We start from the raw sequence: 15,630 nt of genomic DNA on the forward strand, positions 1-15,630 counted from the left end.
CGCGATGCGAACCGGGGCGACCTCCCGCTCCGGGACCGAGCCCGTCTCCCGCGAGGGCCCCGTCGTCAGGGGGCGGGGGATGGCTGGGGCAGAGCGGGAAGCCGGGCGGGAGCTGGCCCGAGTGCCCCGCTCGGGCTGCCCGCCGTTTCCTCGGCGCCCTGTCCCGGAGAGAGCCGCTGCCGCCTACACCCGCGCGTCCGCCCAGCCAGGGGGGCCCCGACCCGGGCAGCCTCCAGCCTGTGCTCGGCGCGAGTCCCCGGCTCGTTCCCTGCTGCAGCCTCCAGCGTGACAGCTGCTGTGACCCCGACGGGACGCTGGGCTCGGGCCCCGGCTCGCGCTGGGAGCTAGCGTCGCCCTTCCGGGCTGGCTGCAGTCTGGGGGGGGGCACGTGGCTCCCGGTGGGACAAGTCTCTACAGCCACGAGGGCAAAGTCAAGATTCTGCCCCATCTGGGTGTATCGTGCTGGGCACAAACACGTCGTGTGGGCTGGATGTATCCTGGGGACAGTATGTTTGACACCCGTGCCATATACAGCAACATCTCCTTAATCCCCACCCATGCCTGGCCATGAGTACCATGAATAGCAGCATGCCATGCATGCCCTGCATATTATACCCTACAGTGCCTTCTGTGCCATCCCTCTGACCTGCCTGCAGCTCATAGTGGGTGCCCCCGTGCCATCCTAAATGTCAGGTTATGCCCTGTGTATAGCAGCCTGGCCCCTATGCCAGCTAAAGATCCAAGCTTGTGAGGCTGTTTGGTGTTGGTTTGGGAGACAGCCCCGCTGAGGCTGGTGTGTTCATCTCTCCTTGCATAGGCCAAGGAGAGGTGCTTCCCTGGTTGTGCTGTGGCAGCCTCTTGGATGTCAGTAGGAACAATAGAGGATGCCTATCCGTGCCCACTGTACCATCTGCTCGGATTTCTTTGACAATCACAAGGATGTGGCAGCTATCCACTGCGGACACACCTTCCATCAGGAGTGGTGAGTAGACATGAACAGCATGACAGGTAGTGGTAAAAACATGCATCTCCTTCAACTGCTGAGTTAATATGTCTTATGATGATGTGAGTATCTCTAGCGAAACAGAGGAAGTGCCTCTCCAGTGTTTTGTTCTTGTGATAATCTCTTGTCTTTCTGCATTTCAGTCTCTGAACTCTTCAGCCTCCTCTTCTCCAATCCTGCTGTTTGCAAATGTTATAGTTGAAGGGGATGAACACAGACCTAAGGATGAACACAGACATTAAAAACCATGCACCTTATGCCTGGCTGACCCTTCTTGCTTTTTGAAGGGGTGGGTTGACAGATTGTTAGTTGGCCATCATCATAGTGCAGGTTTCTAAAAGTTGGGCTTTTTCTGTTTCTGAGAGATGGAGAACTAAAATAACAAGAGGTTCTGTGGGTTGGCATTGAGCTACGTTGGTATAGTTGTGTATTAGGAGCACTGGAATTGCAGGGGAGCTGCAGATCAGCATGGAAGTGCTTTGGCAGAGTTGTAGTGCCACTGAGGGCTGTAGTAGGGAAGGGGGTGCAGTTCTGCCAATGCAATGCAAAACTGAGCAATGTGGGAAATTCTGCATGGTTCTTGACTAGTTAGTGCTGATTGTAGCTAGGCAGATTGAGTGCCTTATACTCAAAAGTAGTAAAAAGTACTTAATTTGTCTTAATGTTGTTTTTTGTAACATGGCATCCTTGAAGGCTCTCAGAGTGCTTTTTGAATATTAAAGTCCCACAGTGCCACTGTGAGGTGGGTAGATATCTCACCTCTTCATTTTAGTGATGAGGAAAAGTGAGGCAGAGTGGAAGTTAACTTTCCAAGCTTACAGTAAGCCAGTATCCGTTTGGAAACAGGAATCGAATCCTAGTCCTGTGCTGTTAATACTCTGAGACTAAAGGAAATGTGGATTAGGCCCATCAATATACAGACTTCAAGATACGTTTTTTCCCTGTGATGTTAAATTGAAACTCATTTTTTTCATTAAAATGGAGAAATGCCAAACACACTAAATATGTCTGTATGCCACAGGCTCTCCCCTCTTGAGCCATATGTTAAAGAAGCTTTTTTCATGGTGACCCAAACTAAGATTCTGTACCAGGGCCTAGTGTCACTTGTTGGCTCATATGATTCTCCTTGGGAAGTCTTATTTCTGAGTTTCTCTTGACTATCAGACCAATAAATAACTCTGGTAACTGAATATCCTCTTTCCTCTTAGCAGCTTCCTTCCCTTGTAGAAAACACCTCTGCTGTTCAAGTCTTTCTCGTCTCATTTCTTCCTTCCATCTTTTGTGTTTTGTCTGTTCTCTCTGTCTTCCACAATTCCCTCTCTCTCCCCTGAACCTCCTTCTCACAGTGACCCTTCTTCTGGCTAAGGGTGTGGTGCTTGGGCTTTCTTGATTGATTTTTCACTTTGTTGGAGGAATGTGCTAGAGTGAAATGGGGCTGAAACTTGCAATGCTCTTGAACTCTGATGCGGGTGCTGCTCCCTCCCCCTTCACGCTTGTCCCTTCCCCATCTGTGGTCTTGGTTTCCTTGCCTTCTCCATCAGAGATGATACCATTGTGTTGCTTCTACACAAAGTGCTTGTCCATGCGCTTCAGCAGGAGCAGGCTAAAGACAAAACAATCCTAATCAATTCCATGCTTTTGCTGGAGTTCCTTTGCAAGTGATTTGAGCTGGAGGCATGTGCTCTTCCTGTGGGATCAATTGAGTGTGTGGGGGGAGGGGGGCAGAGGGGACATGTTTTACCAGGGTGCGCTCATCCACATCAAAATGAATCACCCTGGCGATGGTCACTGACTTTAATGAAAAGAACATCTGGGGATCGCTTTGCTCAGTAATGGTTTGGCGGGGTGGTAAGGGGAACTGTGCCCTTTGGATATGACTGGCTAAGCTATTTGTTTTGCTGCCAGTAATCACACAGTTCTTAAGGTGCTCTGAAGACCCAATTCCTAACATCAGACTGCACAGTCTTCTCCACATGCTGTTGTCCTGGGGAGCTTAAAGCATGTCCCAAACATCCTCCATTTGATAGAAATTATTCCTCTGTTTCCTGGTAGGTTAGCAATGTAGCCCTTGGTTGACAACCTTTAGAACAGATGATCTTAAATTCTAACAATTCACTGTATATTTTTTTTTCTCTTTCTCCCGCAGTCTCATCCAGTGGTTTGACACTGCTCCGAGTCGGACTTGTCCACAGTGTAGAATCCAGGTAAATCCTTAATCCTGAATAAAACACTGTATTTCTACATCCCAGTGCTGTCTACCAGCACTGTCAGAGCTCAGGCCTGAGGGCACAGTGATGGCTCACAGAGGCGTTGATGGCATGCAGAGATTGGCTGTCACCTCTCAGTCACCATCAGACTGTGCTGGACGTCACTACTTACACTCTAGCAGAGAGGCTAAGGAGTGAATGGGCCATGGAGACTGAAATCCTCCTTCGAAGCCTCTCCAGGCCAGATTGGGGCACATTGGGAAGCATGTTTTGCTACTGCCAGGCCTTCAGGGCTTTTACTGTGGCAAAACTTCACTAGCACTAAATGGAAAAGGGGTGGAGGGAGCTAGGAAATAATCTAAGCCTGAGATTTTTATTACAGTACTTCCTAGCTTCCCCAGCTGAGATCAGGACACTGCACATACACACAGTGAGAGACAATCCCTGCTCTGGAGCACTGAGCCTAAAGAGGGGAAAAAAGACAGCGGGTGGGAGACAGGAAGGATTATCTCCCTTCTACAGATTAGGAACCAAGGCACAGAGATTCAGTGACTCACTCATGGTCACCCAGGGAGTCTGGGCAGAACCAGGAACTGAACCCAGCTCTTCTGAGTCCCAGTCCAGTGCCTGAACCCCAAGACCATATTTCTTAAGTTAGTCTGGTTCTTGTGCCTCACGTTACAGTGATTATCAAGATTGGGGGTCTTGGCTTGTGCTAGGCTGTATTGGCTATACTCTGAGCTGAGTTACATGGAGGAGTCAGTTCGCAGCCAGCATGTTAATTTTATAGGTGTGCTTCTGTCTTTTTCTTTTCTTTCAAGGTCTTGGCCCTTGTTTCTTCCCTGACTTGTTGATTCCCTGTATTCTTCACCGCCTCTTACATCTCTGGGTTACCATGGAGTTACTCACAAAATAACATCTTATGTAGCAGTAACTATGCAATTAGCTGGTGTCATGACTGCATATAATACTTAAAACACAAAGCTGTAACGGCATGGGGGAGGTGGGGAGAGCTACTGCACTCAATTAGAGCACCCTCTGCATACAGAGAGCAGCACGTACTTCTGTGTTTGGATTTGGCACTGGGTGAGTTCAGCATCAGCTGCTGGGTCTGAGCTGCCAAAGAACGAGCTGCTCTTGACTCAGAAATGCCTGAGTCTTTCTGTCATAATTCCAGGATCTTGCCTGGAGTGACGGCTGTAAATCTCAATGCTTGGGTGACAGATCCAAAACAGGATTTCACCATAGAGATGCCAACTGTGTGAACTGACTTCCACCAGCCATACCACACATTAACATCTTGTGATGGGACAGTAACCTTCTCCCATTGTAGCTGTCTGCCTAGCAGGAAAGGTTCTCCCTGCATTTTCACGCTCATGACTCTCGTCCTTTTCCATGTCTTACCTAGGTCAGCAAAAGACACATCATCAATAAGCTGTTCTTTGATGTTGCCCTGGAGGAGCAGACATCACTGGATGCAGAAAGCCTACAGGTATTCTGATTGAGTTCTCTTAACAGCAGCCTGGAGCCACAGTCTGTCCCAACAGCTTCTTTCAGTTACTGGTGGAGTCTCTAAACAGTCCTGGGTTTCAAAGGTGGATGTTGGTGGTCTTTCTCCTGTTTGCCTCTCTGCTTTCTGTCCTTGTCCTCGCCACTGAGGTCAGCTCAGCTCTTCCTGCTGAACACCTTCATGTGGTGCTTCACGTGGTCCCTGCTTTTCTTTCAAATGAGGAAGCCATCTCCACCCCTTCGCTACTTCCCCTTCACTTGTCATCTTCCCTGAAGCCCTTCCCATATGTTATAACTGTTCAAACTCCTGTTCTTGAGGCTCCTTGATTGTTGTGGAAGGCTGGGAGACAAAGCTTTCCTGCAGCCTGGTGTGGAGGGAGTCCTGAGTTCTATCAAGCCAGTCAGCAAACCTTAGAGAACCTGGGCATAGGAGGATGATCCTCTAACTCTCCTGGGGAAGGGCCTATTAAAGGTACACTCAATTTGTTCACTTTATGCATTTAACAGTCCTCTGTGTTTAGATGAGTGTCATAGACTCGCAGGTCATACCCACTCTTGGTCCCGTACAGTCCCTGGGGAACCCGTCAGTGTGACAGCCCTCCTTGGGGGTCCCCTCTCTCTCGGGGCTTAAGCCCCTCCGCCTCCTGGAACCACACCTCTCTAAGCCTTAGCACGCCTGTCTCTCGCCGTGGGCCCCCTCAGGGAGTTCACTCACTGTGGACCCCCAGAGCCTCCACTCCCAGAGGGAATAATGCAACCCGTCCTCTAGACAGGAGTGACTCTCAGTCAGCGTAAAACAGGAGGGTTTATTGAGCATCTGAGTACAGCATAGGAAACTCTCAGGGCCCTCAGCACAGTACATCTAAGTCTCTCCTGCATCCAGGTGGGCTCTGCCTGCTCTCTGTCTCTCTCTCTCTCTCCAGCCTCAAGCCCCTGTGCTTTCCAGCTGAGCATCTGATATCCCCTTCCCCAAGCCCCACCTTTGTCCATTGTCTTCTATCCAGGTAAACAGGGTCGTCTGGGCCTCCTCTCAGCCGTTCTTTGTTCCTCTCTGGCTGGAACCAGCTGGTCAGGTCACTGGGGTCCTCTCTTCGCAGCCCGTTGTCCTCCCACTGGCCAAAACTGGTTGTGACTCCCGAAATGGGCCTCCAGGTCACCAGTCGCTGGGGTATCCATTCTCCAGGCCATTGGCTGGGGTCCCAAGTTCACTTGCTGGTCCTGCTTAATAACAAACTCTCTCTTCTATCACCTCAGTAAACCAGTAACACTCAGGGAAACTGCGTCCCCCTCCTTGGCATGCAAACCATTGGAAAAAAAAACAACAATAAAACCCCCCACTTCATCACATCTCTCTCTTCAAGTCTGAACTGAGCAGGGTCACTTAGCCAATGACTTAGGGAAGTTCAAGGCCTTCGCCCCATGATAAAGCATCGGCTATAACATTGGCACTCCCCCTCACAAAGCTAGGACCACGTCATAACGCTGGAGGAGCAGGCTCCATCTCAGCAGCTTGGCATTAGCCCCTTTCATTTGGTGCAGCCATGTCAGGAGCGAATGGTCAGTGTACACAGTGATGCGCTGCCCAAATAGATATGGCTGCAACTTTTTAAGGGCCCACACTATGGCCAGGCATTCCTTCTCTATGGCCACATAGTGCTGCTCCTGGGGCAGCAGCTTCTTGCTCAGGTACACAATGGGGTGTCTCTCCCCCTTAGTATCCGTTTGCATTAGCTTAGCACAGCACTGCACCCATCCCAGTGTCTGAGGCATCGGTGGACACCAGGAAGGGTTTGTTAAAATCTGGGTTTACCAGCACCAGGCTTTGGATGAGTGCCCCCTTCAGCGCACAGAGAGCCTTCTGGCACTGATCAGTCCAGACCACCTTGTCTGGCTTTCCCTTCCTACAAAGCTCCATGAGGGGAGCTGCCAGGATGGCACAAAGTGCTAAAGAGTGGCACAAACCTCTGGTAGTACCCCTCCATCCCAATGAAAGCCTGGACCTGCTTCTTAGTCTGGGGAGTGGGCCAATCCTTGATTGCCTCCACTTTGGCCAGCTCTGGCTTCAGATGGCCACTCCCCACCTTGTGGCCCAAGTATGACACCTCTGCCATCCCCACCCCACTTTCCAGCTTTTATGGTCAGTCCTGCATCCTGGAGGCGACCCAGCACCCTCTTCACCTTGGACACATGTTCTTCCCAGGTCTGGCTAAAGACACAGATATCATCAATATACGCTAGAGCAAAGTCCTCCGTCTCCCTTAGTAACTGGTCCACCAAGCGCTGGAAGGTGGCAGGTGCCCCCTTGAGGCCAAAAGGCAAGACCAGGAACTCGAAGAGCCCTATTGGGGTGGTGAAGGCAGACTTCGCCCTGGCCTCTGGGTCCAAAGGCGCCTGCCAGTAGCCTTTGGTGAGATCCATGGTAGTGAGGTACCGGACACCCCCCAACTTGTCTATGATCTCATCGGTCCTACACATGGGGTAGGCATTGGACATGATGATCGCATTGAACTTCCAATAGTCCACAGAGAACCGAATTGACCCATCCTTCTTGGGGACAAGCACCACGGGAGAGGCCGGGGCTGGAGGATGGCTGGATCACCCCTAAAGCCAGCATATCTCCGATATCTCTCTCCCTCTAGGTCCTGGGCTGTTTTCCCAGTGACCCTAAATGGTGAACACGTGATTGGAAGGTTGGCTCCCATCTCCACCTGGTGAACAGCCAGGTTAGTGAGCCCAGGCAAGTTGGAGAACAGCTGCCAGTATGAATGCAGCACCTCTCTGATCTAAGCCTGCTGGGCAAGGGTTAGCTGGTTTGAGAGGGGAATTGATCCCAGTGAGGGGTCAGCCCCTACCTCAGGGAGGAGTCCCACCAGGGGATCCTCTCCCTTCTCCTCCCACTGCCCACACACAGTGAGCACCAACTTCTGCCTGTCCCAGTGGGGTTTCATCATGTTGACATGGTACTCCTGGTGGCGCTATGCGCGATTGGACAGTTCCACTACATAGTTCACCTCATTAACCTGTCTGATGACCTTGAAGGGGCTGTCCAAGGCAGCTTGGACCTTGCTCTTCCTCACAGGGATGAAAAGCATCACCTGGTCCCCAGTAGCATAGGAGCGGGCACCTGCTGAGTGATCGTACCAGACCTTCTGCTTCCTCTGTGCCCTGGCCAGATTTCCCCAGCCAAGCCAATGAGCTCCACAAGCGTTTTCCCAGAAGGTCAGTACATACTCCACCACTGATTCTCCATCGGGAGAGGTCTTCCCCTCCAACTCGTCCCCCATCAAGTCTAGAGGTCCCCTTACCCTACTCCGATACTTCAAACAGGGAAAACCCTGTGGATTTCTGGGGCACTTCCCTGTATGTGAACAGCAGGAGGGGTAAATACTTGTCTCAGTCTTACGGGAGCTGGTCCATAAATGCTTTCAGCATCATCTTTAAGGTCCCGTTGGACTGAAGGTGATATGCTGAGGCCCAGGTGTGTCTGACCTAGGGTGACCAGCTGAAACGGACAAAATATCAGAACAGATGGGGGAAGCAAAAAAAAAAAAGGCGGCCGGAGCAGCCAAAGCCACAGAATTGGGACAAATGGTGTCCTGATCATGCATCTGTCAGGATGCAGGACAAAGAACTAAAAATCAAGACAGTCCCATCTGGTCACCTTAGTCGGACCCCACACTTCTCCCACAAGCACTGGAGTAGGATTGACATGAAGTTGGACCCCTGGTCTGTAAGGACCTCCTTGGGGAATCCCACTCTGCTGAAAATGGTCAGCAGAGCATCTGCCACAGTGTCTGCCTCAATCGAGGACAAAGCCACCAACTTGGGGTAGCACGTAGTGAAATCTACCACCACCAGAATGCGTTTCTTCCCCGACCATGTCACCCTGCTGGTGCCCTGATGCCTTTCAAGGGGAATATTGTGGGCCAAGAACAACAGTCTGCGGTGGTACCTCTGGGGAACCACCAACTGCCTCCTGGTTTTCCAAGCTTCAGTTTGCCCCGAACCAACCCATTCCTGGTACAGGACTCCCTTCTCCCACAGGAATCTCTCCTGGTGATCATCCCCCTGGGATCCTGCACCGCTGTGGCCAGCAAGCCTTCTCCAAGGAGGGATCCTCCTGCAGCTTCATCTGGAATTCAGCTGCTGGGTTTGAGGGTACAGTCCTGGTTTGTGGTGCTTCAGTTCCTCCACCTTGGGATGGAGGCTCCAGCCCCAGCCCTGTCAAGCCCTACCCTCGGTGCTTTGGTCCCCCCCTTCCGGAGGTCCTGCATTCCGCTCTGGCGCCAGGTAAGGACCAGGGTGCTCTGAGTGCCATCGAGCCAGTTCTCCAAGTCATTACCCATTAGCACCTCAGTAGGCAGGTGATCTTTGGGATCCCTTGTTGGCTCCCCATTTCAGGTATATCCTTGGTACAGGCACCTTGACGGAGGGCCCAAACACTCTCCTCAGGGTCATGTATGCATTGGTCCACCACCTCGGGCCACGCAAGTGTCACCTCTGCACCCATGTCCCAGAACCCCTGGATGCTCCTTCCCCCCACCTCAGTGGGGATGATGTGGCGATTGTCCCCCGGGGCCTGTCCCACGCTCACCCAGCGGATTGAGTATGGGCACTCTGGACCTGGAGCCCCACCTTCTCCTGCTGGCCTCACCTGGCACAGCCCTATCAACTGCGGCCCCCTGGACTGGCAGTGCCCCCACTCAGTGGGCTTCCACCCAGTTGACACCCAGTTCTGCTTGGCTGCCATTTCCTTCATCTTCAGGGATTGTGCCACCTTGTGTCCTTTTTGGCCACAGCAATTACATTTCAGGTCCCTCAAGTCCCACGAGGGGCGTCGGCCCACCCCGGCATTCATGGGCACCCCTGAGTTGGGCTTCCTGGAGTCTCACCTTTGAGAGGTCTCTGGGTGATTCCCCTTCTGAGTCCCTGATGTGGGTCTCCCTCCTGCCCCAAATTTGCTGTCCAAAAACTTATTCGCCAGTGCACCTGCACTGTGCAGAACTTTATGCTTCCGGTCAACTAACCACATCTTAAGGTCTGGAGGGCAGATGTCATACAGCTGCTCCAACCCCTCATCAGGTTATAAGAAAAGGAGTACTTTTGGCACCTTAGAGACTAACCAATTTATTTGAGCATAAGCTTTCGTGAGCTACAGCTCGCTTCATTGGATGCATGAAGGTTATACACGTCCTCTGCGGTAGTGGCCCCTGTGCCCTTCCTCCACTTACAGATATATTCCCCCAACAGATTGGCGACCTCCTTGTAAGTGACACCTGGGGTTCTGAGTACACCCAGGAATCGTTTCTTGTATGCCTCGGGGGTCAGTTCAAACTTCATCAGCAAAGCCTGTTTGAACAGGTCATAGTCCCCTTGTGACGTTCCCCTCTGGTGTTGTCTGGACCAGTGATCTGCTAGGCCACTCCAATCCTTGACTGTGGGAGACAGCCTTACCCTGCTCTGCTGTGAGAACCTCCACTCCTGGGCTGTTCACACACAGACTCTGGCATGTAAGCTTTTCCCAGCTACTTTTGGACCCAGCAGGGGGGTTAGACAGCAGAGCCTGTGGGGGGTCAATCTAATTCAGATCACAAGCCTTCTCAAAGGCTGTGCAGTAGGCATCAATATCCCCTCCTCCTTAAGCTGGGGCAGTTGTTTGGTATCTAGAGTCACCACAAAACTGGTGTCTCGGGGCCCTTTCCCACTTACTCCCCAGCAGGCCCTCTTGGCCCACTTCTTCTCCAACTCATGCTTTTGCTGTCCTGCACAGTCTGCCAGCCTCTGCTCCTCCAGCTCCTTTGCTTTCAGCTCCAGCCTCCGCAGCTCATCCAGGGAGAAACCTGCCTGGGGGCCCCCTGTGCTGACTGGGGAATCGGATCTGATAGATTCCCAGATGCTACACGGACTGTCCCCATGGCTACTCCCTGGTTCTCAGGGCATCCCGGGAGCTCCCCCTGGGATCTAGAGCCTGTTCCTCAGACTGGTCATTCTCTACAAGCTGAGCCACCATCTGCTCCTTAGTGTGTGTCTGTCTGTCTGTCTCTCCTCCCCCCTGCCTTCCCTCCCTCCACAGACGTGCCAGGTCCCTATTACGGAGCTTCGTATAGGCCATTTCCACAGTGGTTCCTTCAATTCCCTCATTTTATTGCTGGCAGCCACTCATTGCAAAGCACCTGTGCTCACAGCCAACCATCTACAGGGTGTGTCCACGAATGGTCCTCTGCTACCACAGACTCACAGGTCATGCCCACTCTTAGCCCGTATGGTCCCTGGGGAGAACCCTCTTCAGTGTGACAGCCCCTCTCGGAGGTCCACTCTCTCTTAGGGGTTAAGCCCCTCCGCTTCTTGAAACTGCACCTTTCTGAGCCTTAGCACGCCTATCTCTCGCCGTGGGTCCCCTAAGGGAGTCCACTCCCTCTGGACCCCCGAGGCCTCCACTCCCAGAAGGAATAATGCAACCCTGTTCTCTAGACTGGAGCGACTCTCAGCCAGCTTAAAAAGGGAGAGTTTATTGAGCGTCTGAACACAGCATAGGAAACTCTCAGGGCCCCAAGGCCTGGCCTCCCTCAGCACAGTACATCTAAGTCTCCCCTACATTCAGGTGGGCTCTGCCTGCTCTCTCTCTCCAGTCCCAAGCCCCTGTGCTTTCCAGCTGGGCATCTGATATCCCCTCCCCCAAGCCCCACCTCTGTCCATTGTCTTCTGTCCAGGTAAACCAGGTTGCCTGGGCCTCTTCTCCTCTCAGCTGTCCTTTGTTCTCCTCTGGCTGAAACTGACTGGTCAGGTCACTGGGGTCTTCTCTTCACAGCCTATTGTCCTCTCATTGGCCAGAACCAGCTGTGATTCCTGAGCTGGTCACCAGTCACTAGGGTATCCATTCTCCAGGCCATTGGCTGGGGTCCCAAGTTCCATCGCTGGTCCTCTGTAATAACAAACTCCTTCTCCCATCCCCTCGTTAAACCAGTAACACCCAGAGAAACTGCATCCCACCCCCTCAGCATGCAAACCATTGAAAAAAAACAATAAAAAAAACCCACTTTGTAACAGTGAGTCACTATTTCCGTGTATACTCAGGCATTTTTTCCCTGTTTATGGATCTTGCACACAGTAACAACGGTGGAGTGATTCATAGATTCCAAGGTCAGAAAAGACCATTGTGATCATCTCGTGTGAGACTTCCTGTGTCACAGAGACCAGAGAACTTCTCCAAAATAATTTCTAGAGCAGATCTTTGAGAAAAACATCCAATCTTGATTTAAAACTGGTCACTGACTCCACCACGGCCCTGGATAAATTGTTGAAATGGTTAATTATTTTCACCATTAAAAATTTACACCTTATTTCCAGTCAGAATCTGAGCTTCAACTTCCAGCCATTGGATGGTGTTAGACCTTTCTCTACTAGATTGAAGAGCCCATTGTTAAATATTTGTTCCCTGTGTAAGTACTGATAGACTGGTCAAGTTACCCCTTAATCTTTTCTTAAACTAAAGAGATTGAGCTCCTTGCGTCTATATAAGGCAGGTTTTCTAATCCTTTAATAATTTTCATGTCTCTTCTCTGAGCCCTCTTCAATTTATCAACATCCTTCTTGAATTGTGGACACACGGAACTGGTCACGCTATTGTAGCAGCAGTTGCACCCATGCCAAATACAGAAATAAAATAACCTCTCTCTGCTCCTACTTGAGATTCTTCTGTTTTATGCATCCAAGAATCATGTTAGCCCTTTTGACCACTACGTTGCACTGGGAGCTCATGTTCAGCTGATTATCACCACTACCCCCAAAACTTTTTTTTAGAGTCACTGCTTCCCAGGATAGAGTCCCCCATCCTGCAAGTATGGCCTACATTCTTTGTTCCTAGATGTGTACATTTAAATTTAACCATATTAAAATGCACACTGTTTACCAAGCAATCCAGATCACTGTGTCAGTGATCTGTCCTCATCACTATTTACCACTCCCCCAATTTTTGTCATCTGCAAACATTTTCAGTGATGATTTTACGTTTTCTTCTAGGTCATTGATAAAAATGTTAAATAAAATAGTGCCAAGATCCAGTCCCTGCAGGACTCTGCTGGAAACACACCTGTTAGATGATGATTCCCTGTTTACAGTTACATTTGGAGACCTATCAGTTAACCAGTTTTTAATCCATTTAATGTGTGCCATGTTAGTTTTACGTTCTAGTTCATCAAAATGTCATGCAGTACAAAGTCAAATGCCGTACAGAAGTTGTTTCCATGGACGCTGTTATCTTTATCAACCAAATTTATAATCTCGGCAAAAAAAATCAAGTTAGTTTGACAGGATTTGTTTTCCATAAACTGAGGTTGATTGGCATTTAATTATACTACCTTCCTTTAATTCCTTATTAATCTAATCCCATTATCAGCTGCTCCGTTATGTTGTCTGGGAACAATGTCAGACTGACAGACATGTAATTACTCAAGCTATCCAATTTACCCTTTTAAAAAAATTGGCACATTAGCTTTCTTCGTCTTCTGGAACTTCCCTAGATTTCTGAGACTTATTGAAAATCAACATTAATGGTTCAGTGAGCTCCTCAGACAACTCCTTCAAAACTCTTGGATACAAATTATCTGTGCCTGCTGATTTAAAAATGTTTAACTTTAGTAGCTATTTAACATCCTCCTGAGATCTAGTGGAATGGAAAGAGCGTTATCAAATGGTATGACTACCTCCTCTGATTTTTTTTATTTTTTTTCCCCTCTCAAAACCCCACATTTGACATGGGAGCAGGTCTGGTACCCCAACCTACTTTTAACTCATTGAAATTGACTAGAAATGCCTTTAAACAAAGCAGCATAGGGAAATCTGTACCTTTATGCTTTCTCTCTTAAAATGAGCATCAGAGTAACACTGTGACACACTGGTAACTGTAGGAAAACTGCTTTGATTAGGGATGTATGTGAACAAATCTCCTGATAGCAGTGTGTATGGTGTTTAGCTTTGGAAAATTCTGAATGCAAAGAGTTAAATCTGGATATTATGGTGCTCTGTCGTCAATGCTAAACTACTGACTTGAAAAAGTCCTCCTTCTGCATGTGTCAAGGTTCCTTCCCCACTCTGAACTCTAGGGTACAGATGTGGGGACTTGCATGAAAACCTCCTAAGCTTACTTTTACCAGCTTAGGTTAAAATTTCCAAGGTACAAACTATTTTACCCTTTGCCCTTGGACTTTCGCTGCCACCACCAAACATTTAACTGGGTTACTGAGAGAGTTGTTTGGAAACGTGTTCCCCCAAAATCTTCCCAACTCTTGCACCCCACTTCCTGGGAAAGGTTTGGTAAAAATCCTCACCAATTTGCATAGGTGACCACAGACCCAAACCCTTGGATCTTAAGAACAATGAAAACTCATTCAGTTTCTGAAAAGAAGAATTTTAATAGAAGTAAAAAGAATCACCTCTGTAAAATCAGGATGGTAAATACCTTACAGGGTAATTAGATTCAAAACATAGAGAATCCCTCTAGGCAAAACCTTAAGTTACAGAAAGACACAAAGACAGGAATATCCATTCCTTTCAGCACAGCATATTTCCTCAGCCATTTAAAGAAATCATAATCTAACGCATATCTAGCTAGATTACTTACTAAGTTCTAAGACTCCATTCCTTTTCTGTTCCCGGCAAAAGCATCACACAGACGGAGAGCCTTTGTTCCCCCCCCCCCCCCCCTCCAGCTTTTGAAAGTATATTGTCTCCTCATTGGTCATTTTGGTCAGGTGCCAGCAAGGTTATCCTAGCTTCTTAACCCTTTACAGGTGAAAGGGTTTTTCCTCTGGCCAGGAGGGATTTTAAAGGTGTTTACCCTTCCCTTTATATTTATGACAGCATATCTGAGTCAACTGTTTAAAAAGAAGAAAATCGCCTTGACCTTGGTATAATGGGATTCTTATACCCTCTTGTGTTTAAAATCAGCATGTGCAGTGATTATCATAATTAGCATCATCATGGCAACTGCTGTGTATTTCATATATATGTGTGTGGGAGGCAGGGGGGAGAATGCAAGACATTAACATAGGTAACAGTGTCATCTTGAGATACAGCTAACATATATTGAGGGCTAGAAGAGATGAGATGAAGACCTCCTATAAAACATGTCTAACTACCCATAGCTACCTAAAACTATGACTTGGAGCAGATAAATGCTGCCTTTATGCTTGCAAGAACTAGTTTGAATGCATGCTAAATAGATGAGTGGCACTCTCTCTGTGGGCTGGCTAGAGAAAAGGTTTCTCTAGAAAAGCAATTTTTCTTGCCACTGACTGTGTTTTCTTTCATGTTTCTTTAACACTTTTGCAGCTCTTTCTGGGGTCTAATTCTCTTTCCACCTAGCTTCCTCTTCCTGCTTGATTCTTCAGTGAAGTCTTGCTCCTGTGCTTCTAGGCATTGCTGTGAAGGCACTCTTTTTGTCCTAAACACAGATACTTGAGATTAATGTGCTATGCCCATACAGAACGACTCTTTCAACTACAGGAGCAAGCCATTGGCACCTCAGCATGCATCTTCGCTAATTAGTAAGAAGCGGGGCCCTTTAGTACCAGGAGAGAACTGCAGGTCTTTGTATGCAAATAGTTTAATTTGTTTCACATACTGCTTAACCTCAGTTTACTGTTTATATTAACAGGGCACAGGGGCAAGCTGAGCAATACAATCACATTGAATGCTTCCTGTTGCTCTGCAATGTTTTCAAAATAGTTCAAATGTGTAATGTTGAGCTTCTGGAGGAAGGTTAGCTTGCAGTGCTTCTGTATGACTATCATGTACAGAATCATAAACCGTCGGTACGGGTGATGGAAAAGCCTTCTTGGTTACGCAGTTTTATCTTCGTGTCAATGCAGGAGTAGCCGAGATGGCTGGCTTTCCTTTTTCCTTTGGAGACTA

General features: G+C 49.0%; 1 protein-coding gene across 14 annotated transcripts in view; it reads left to right on the forward strand.

Annotated features, from left to right (window-relative positions):
* TRAIP (TRAF interacting protein) overlaps positions 1-15,630 on the forward strand; it is a 77,261-nt gene that overhangs the window by 65 nt on the left and 61,566 nt on the right. For 5 of the 14 annotated variants that reach the window (XM_073352626.1, XM_073352627.1, XM_073352623.1 and 2 more), the window contains exons 1-3: positions 14-982; positions 3,150-3,207; positions 4,619-4,702. In XM_073352626.1, coding sequence (XP_073208727.1) covers positions 885-982; positions 3,150-3,207; positions 4,619-4,702 — 240 coding nt within the window. In that variant the 5' untranslated portion in view covers positions 14-884. Of the gene's footprint in view, positions 1-13; positions 983-3,149; positions 3,208-4,618; positions 4,703-15,630 lie in introns of those variants that run through there. The other 9 variants (XR_012159896.1, XR_012159895.1, XM_073352630.1 and 6 more) reach the window with 7 other exon arrangements.

This window comes from Lepidochelys kempii, chromosome 7 (genome assembly GCF_965140265.1).
Source record: "Lepidochelys kempii isolate rLepKem1 chromosome 7, rLepKem1.hap2, whole genome shotgun sequence".
NCBI lineage: Eukaryota > Metazoa > Chordata > Testudines > Cheloniidae > Lepidochelys > Lepidochelys kempii.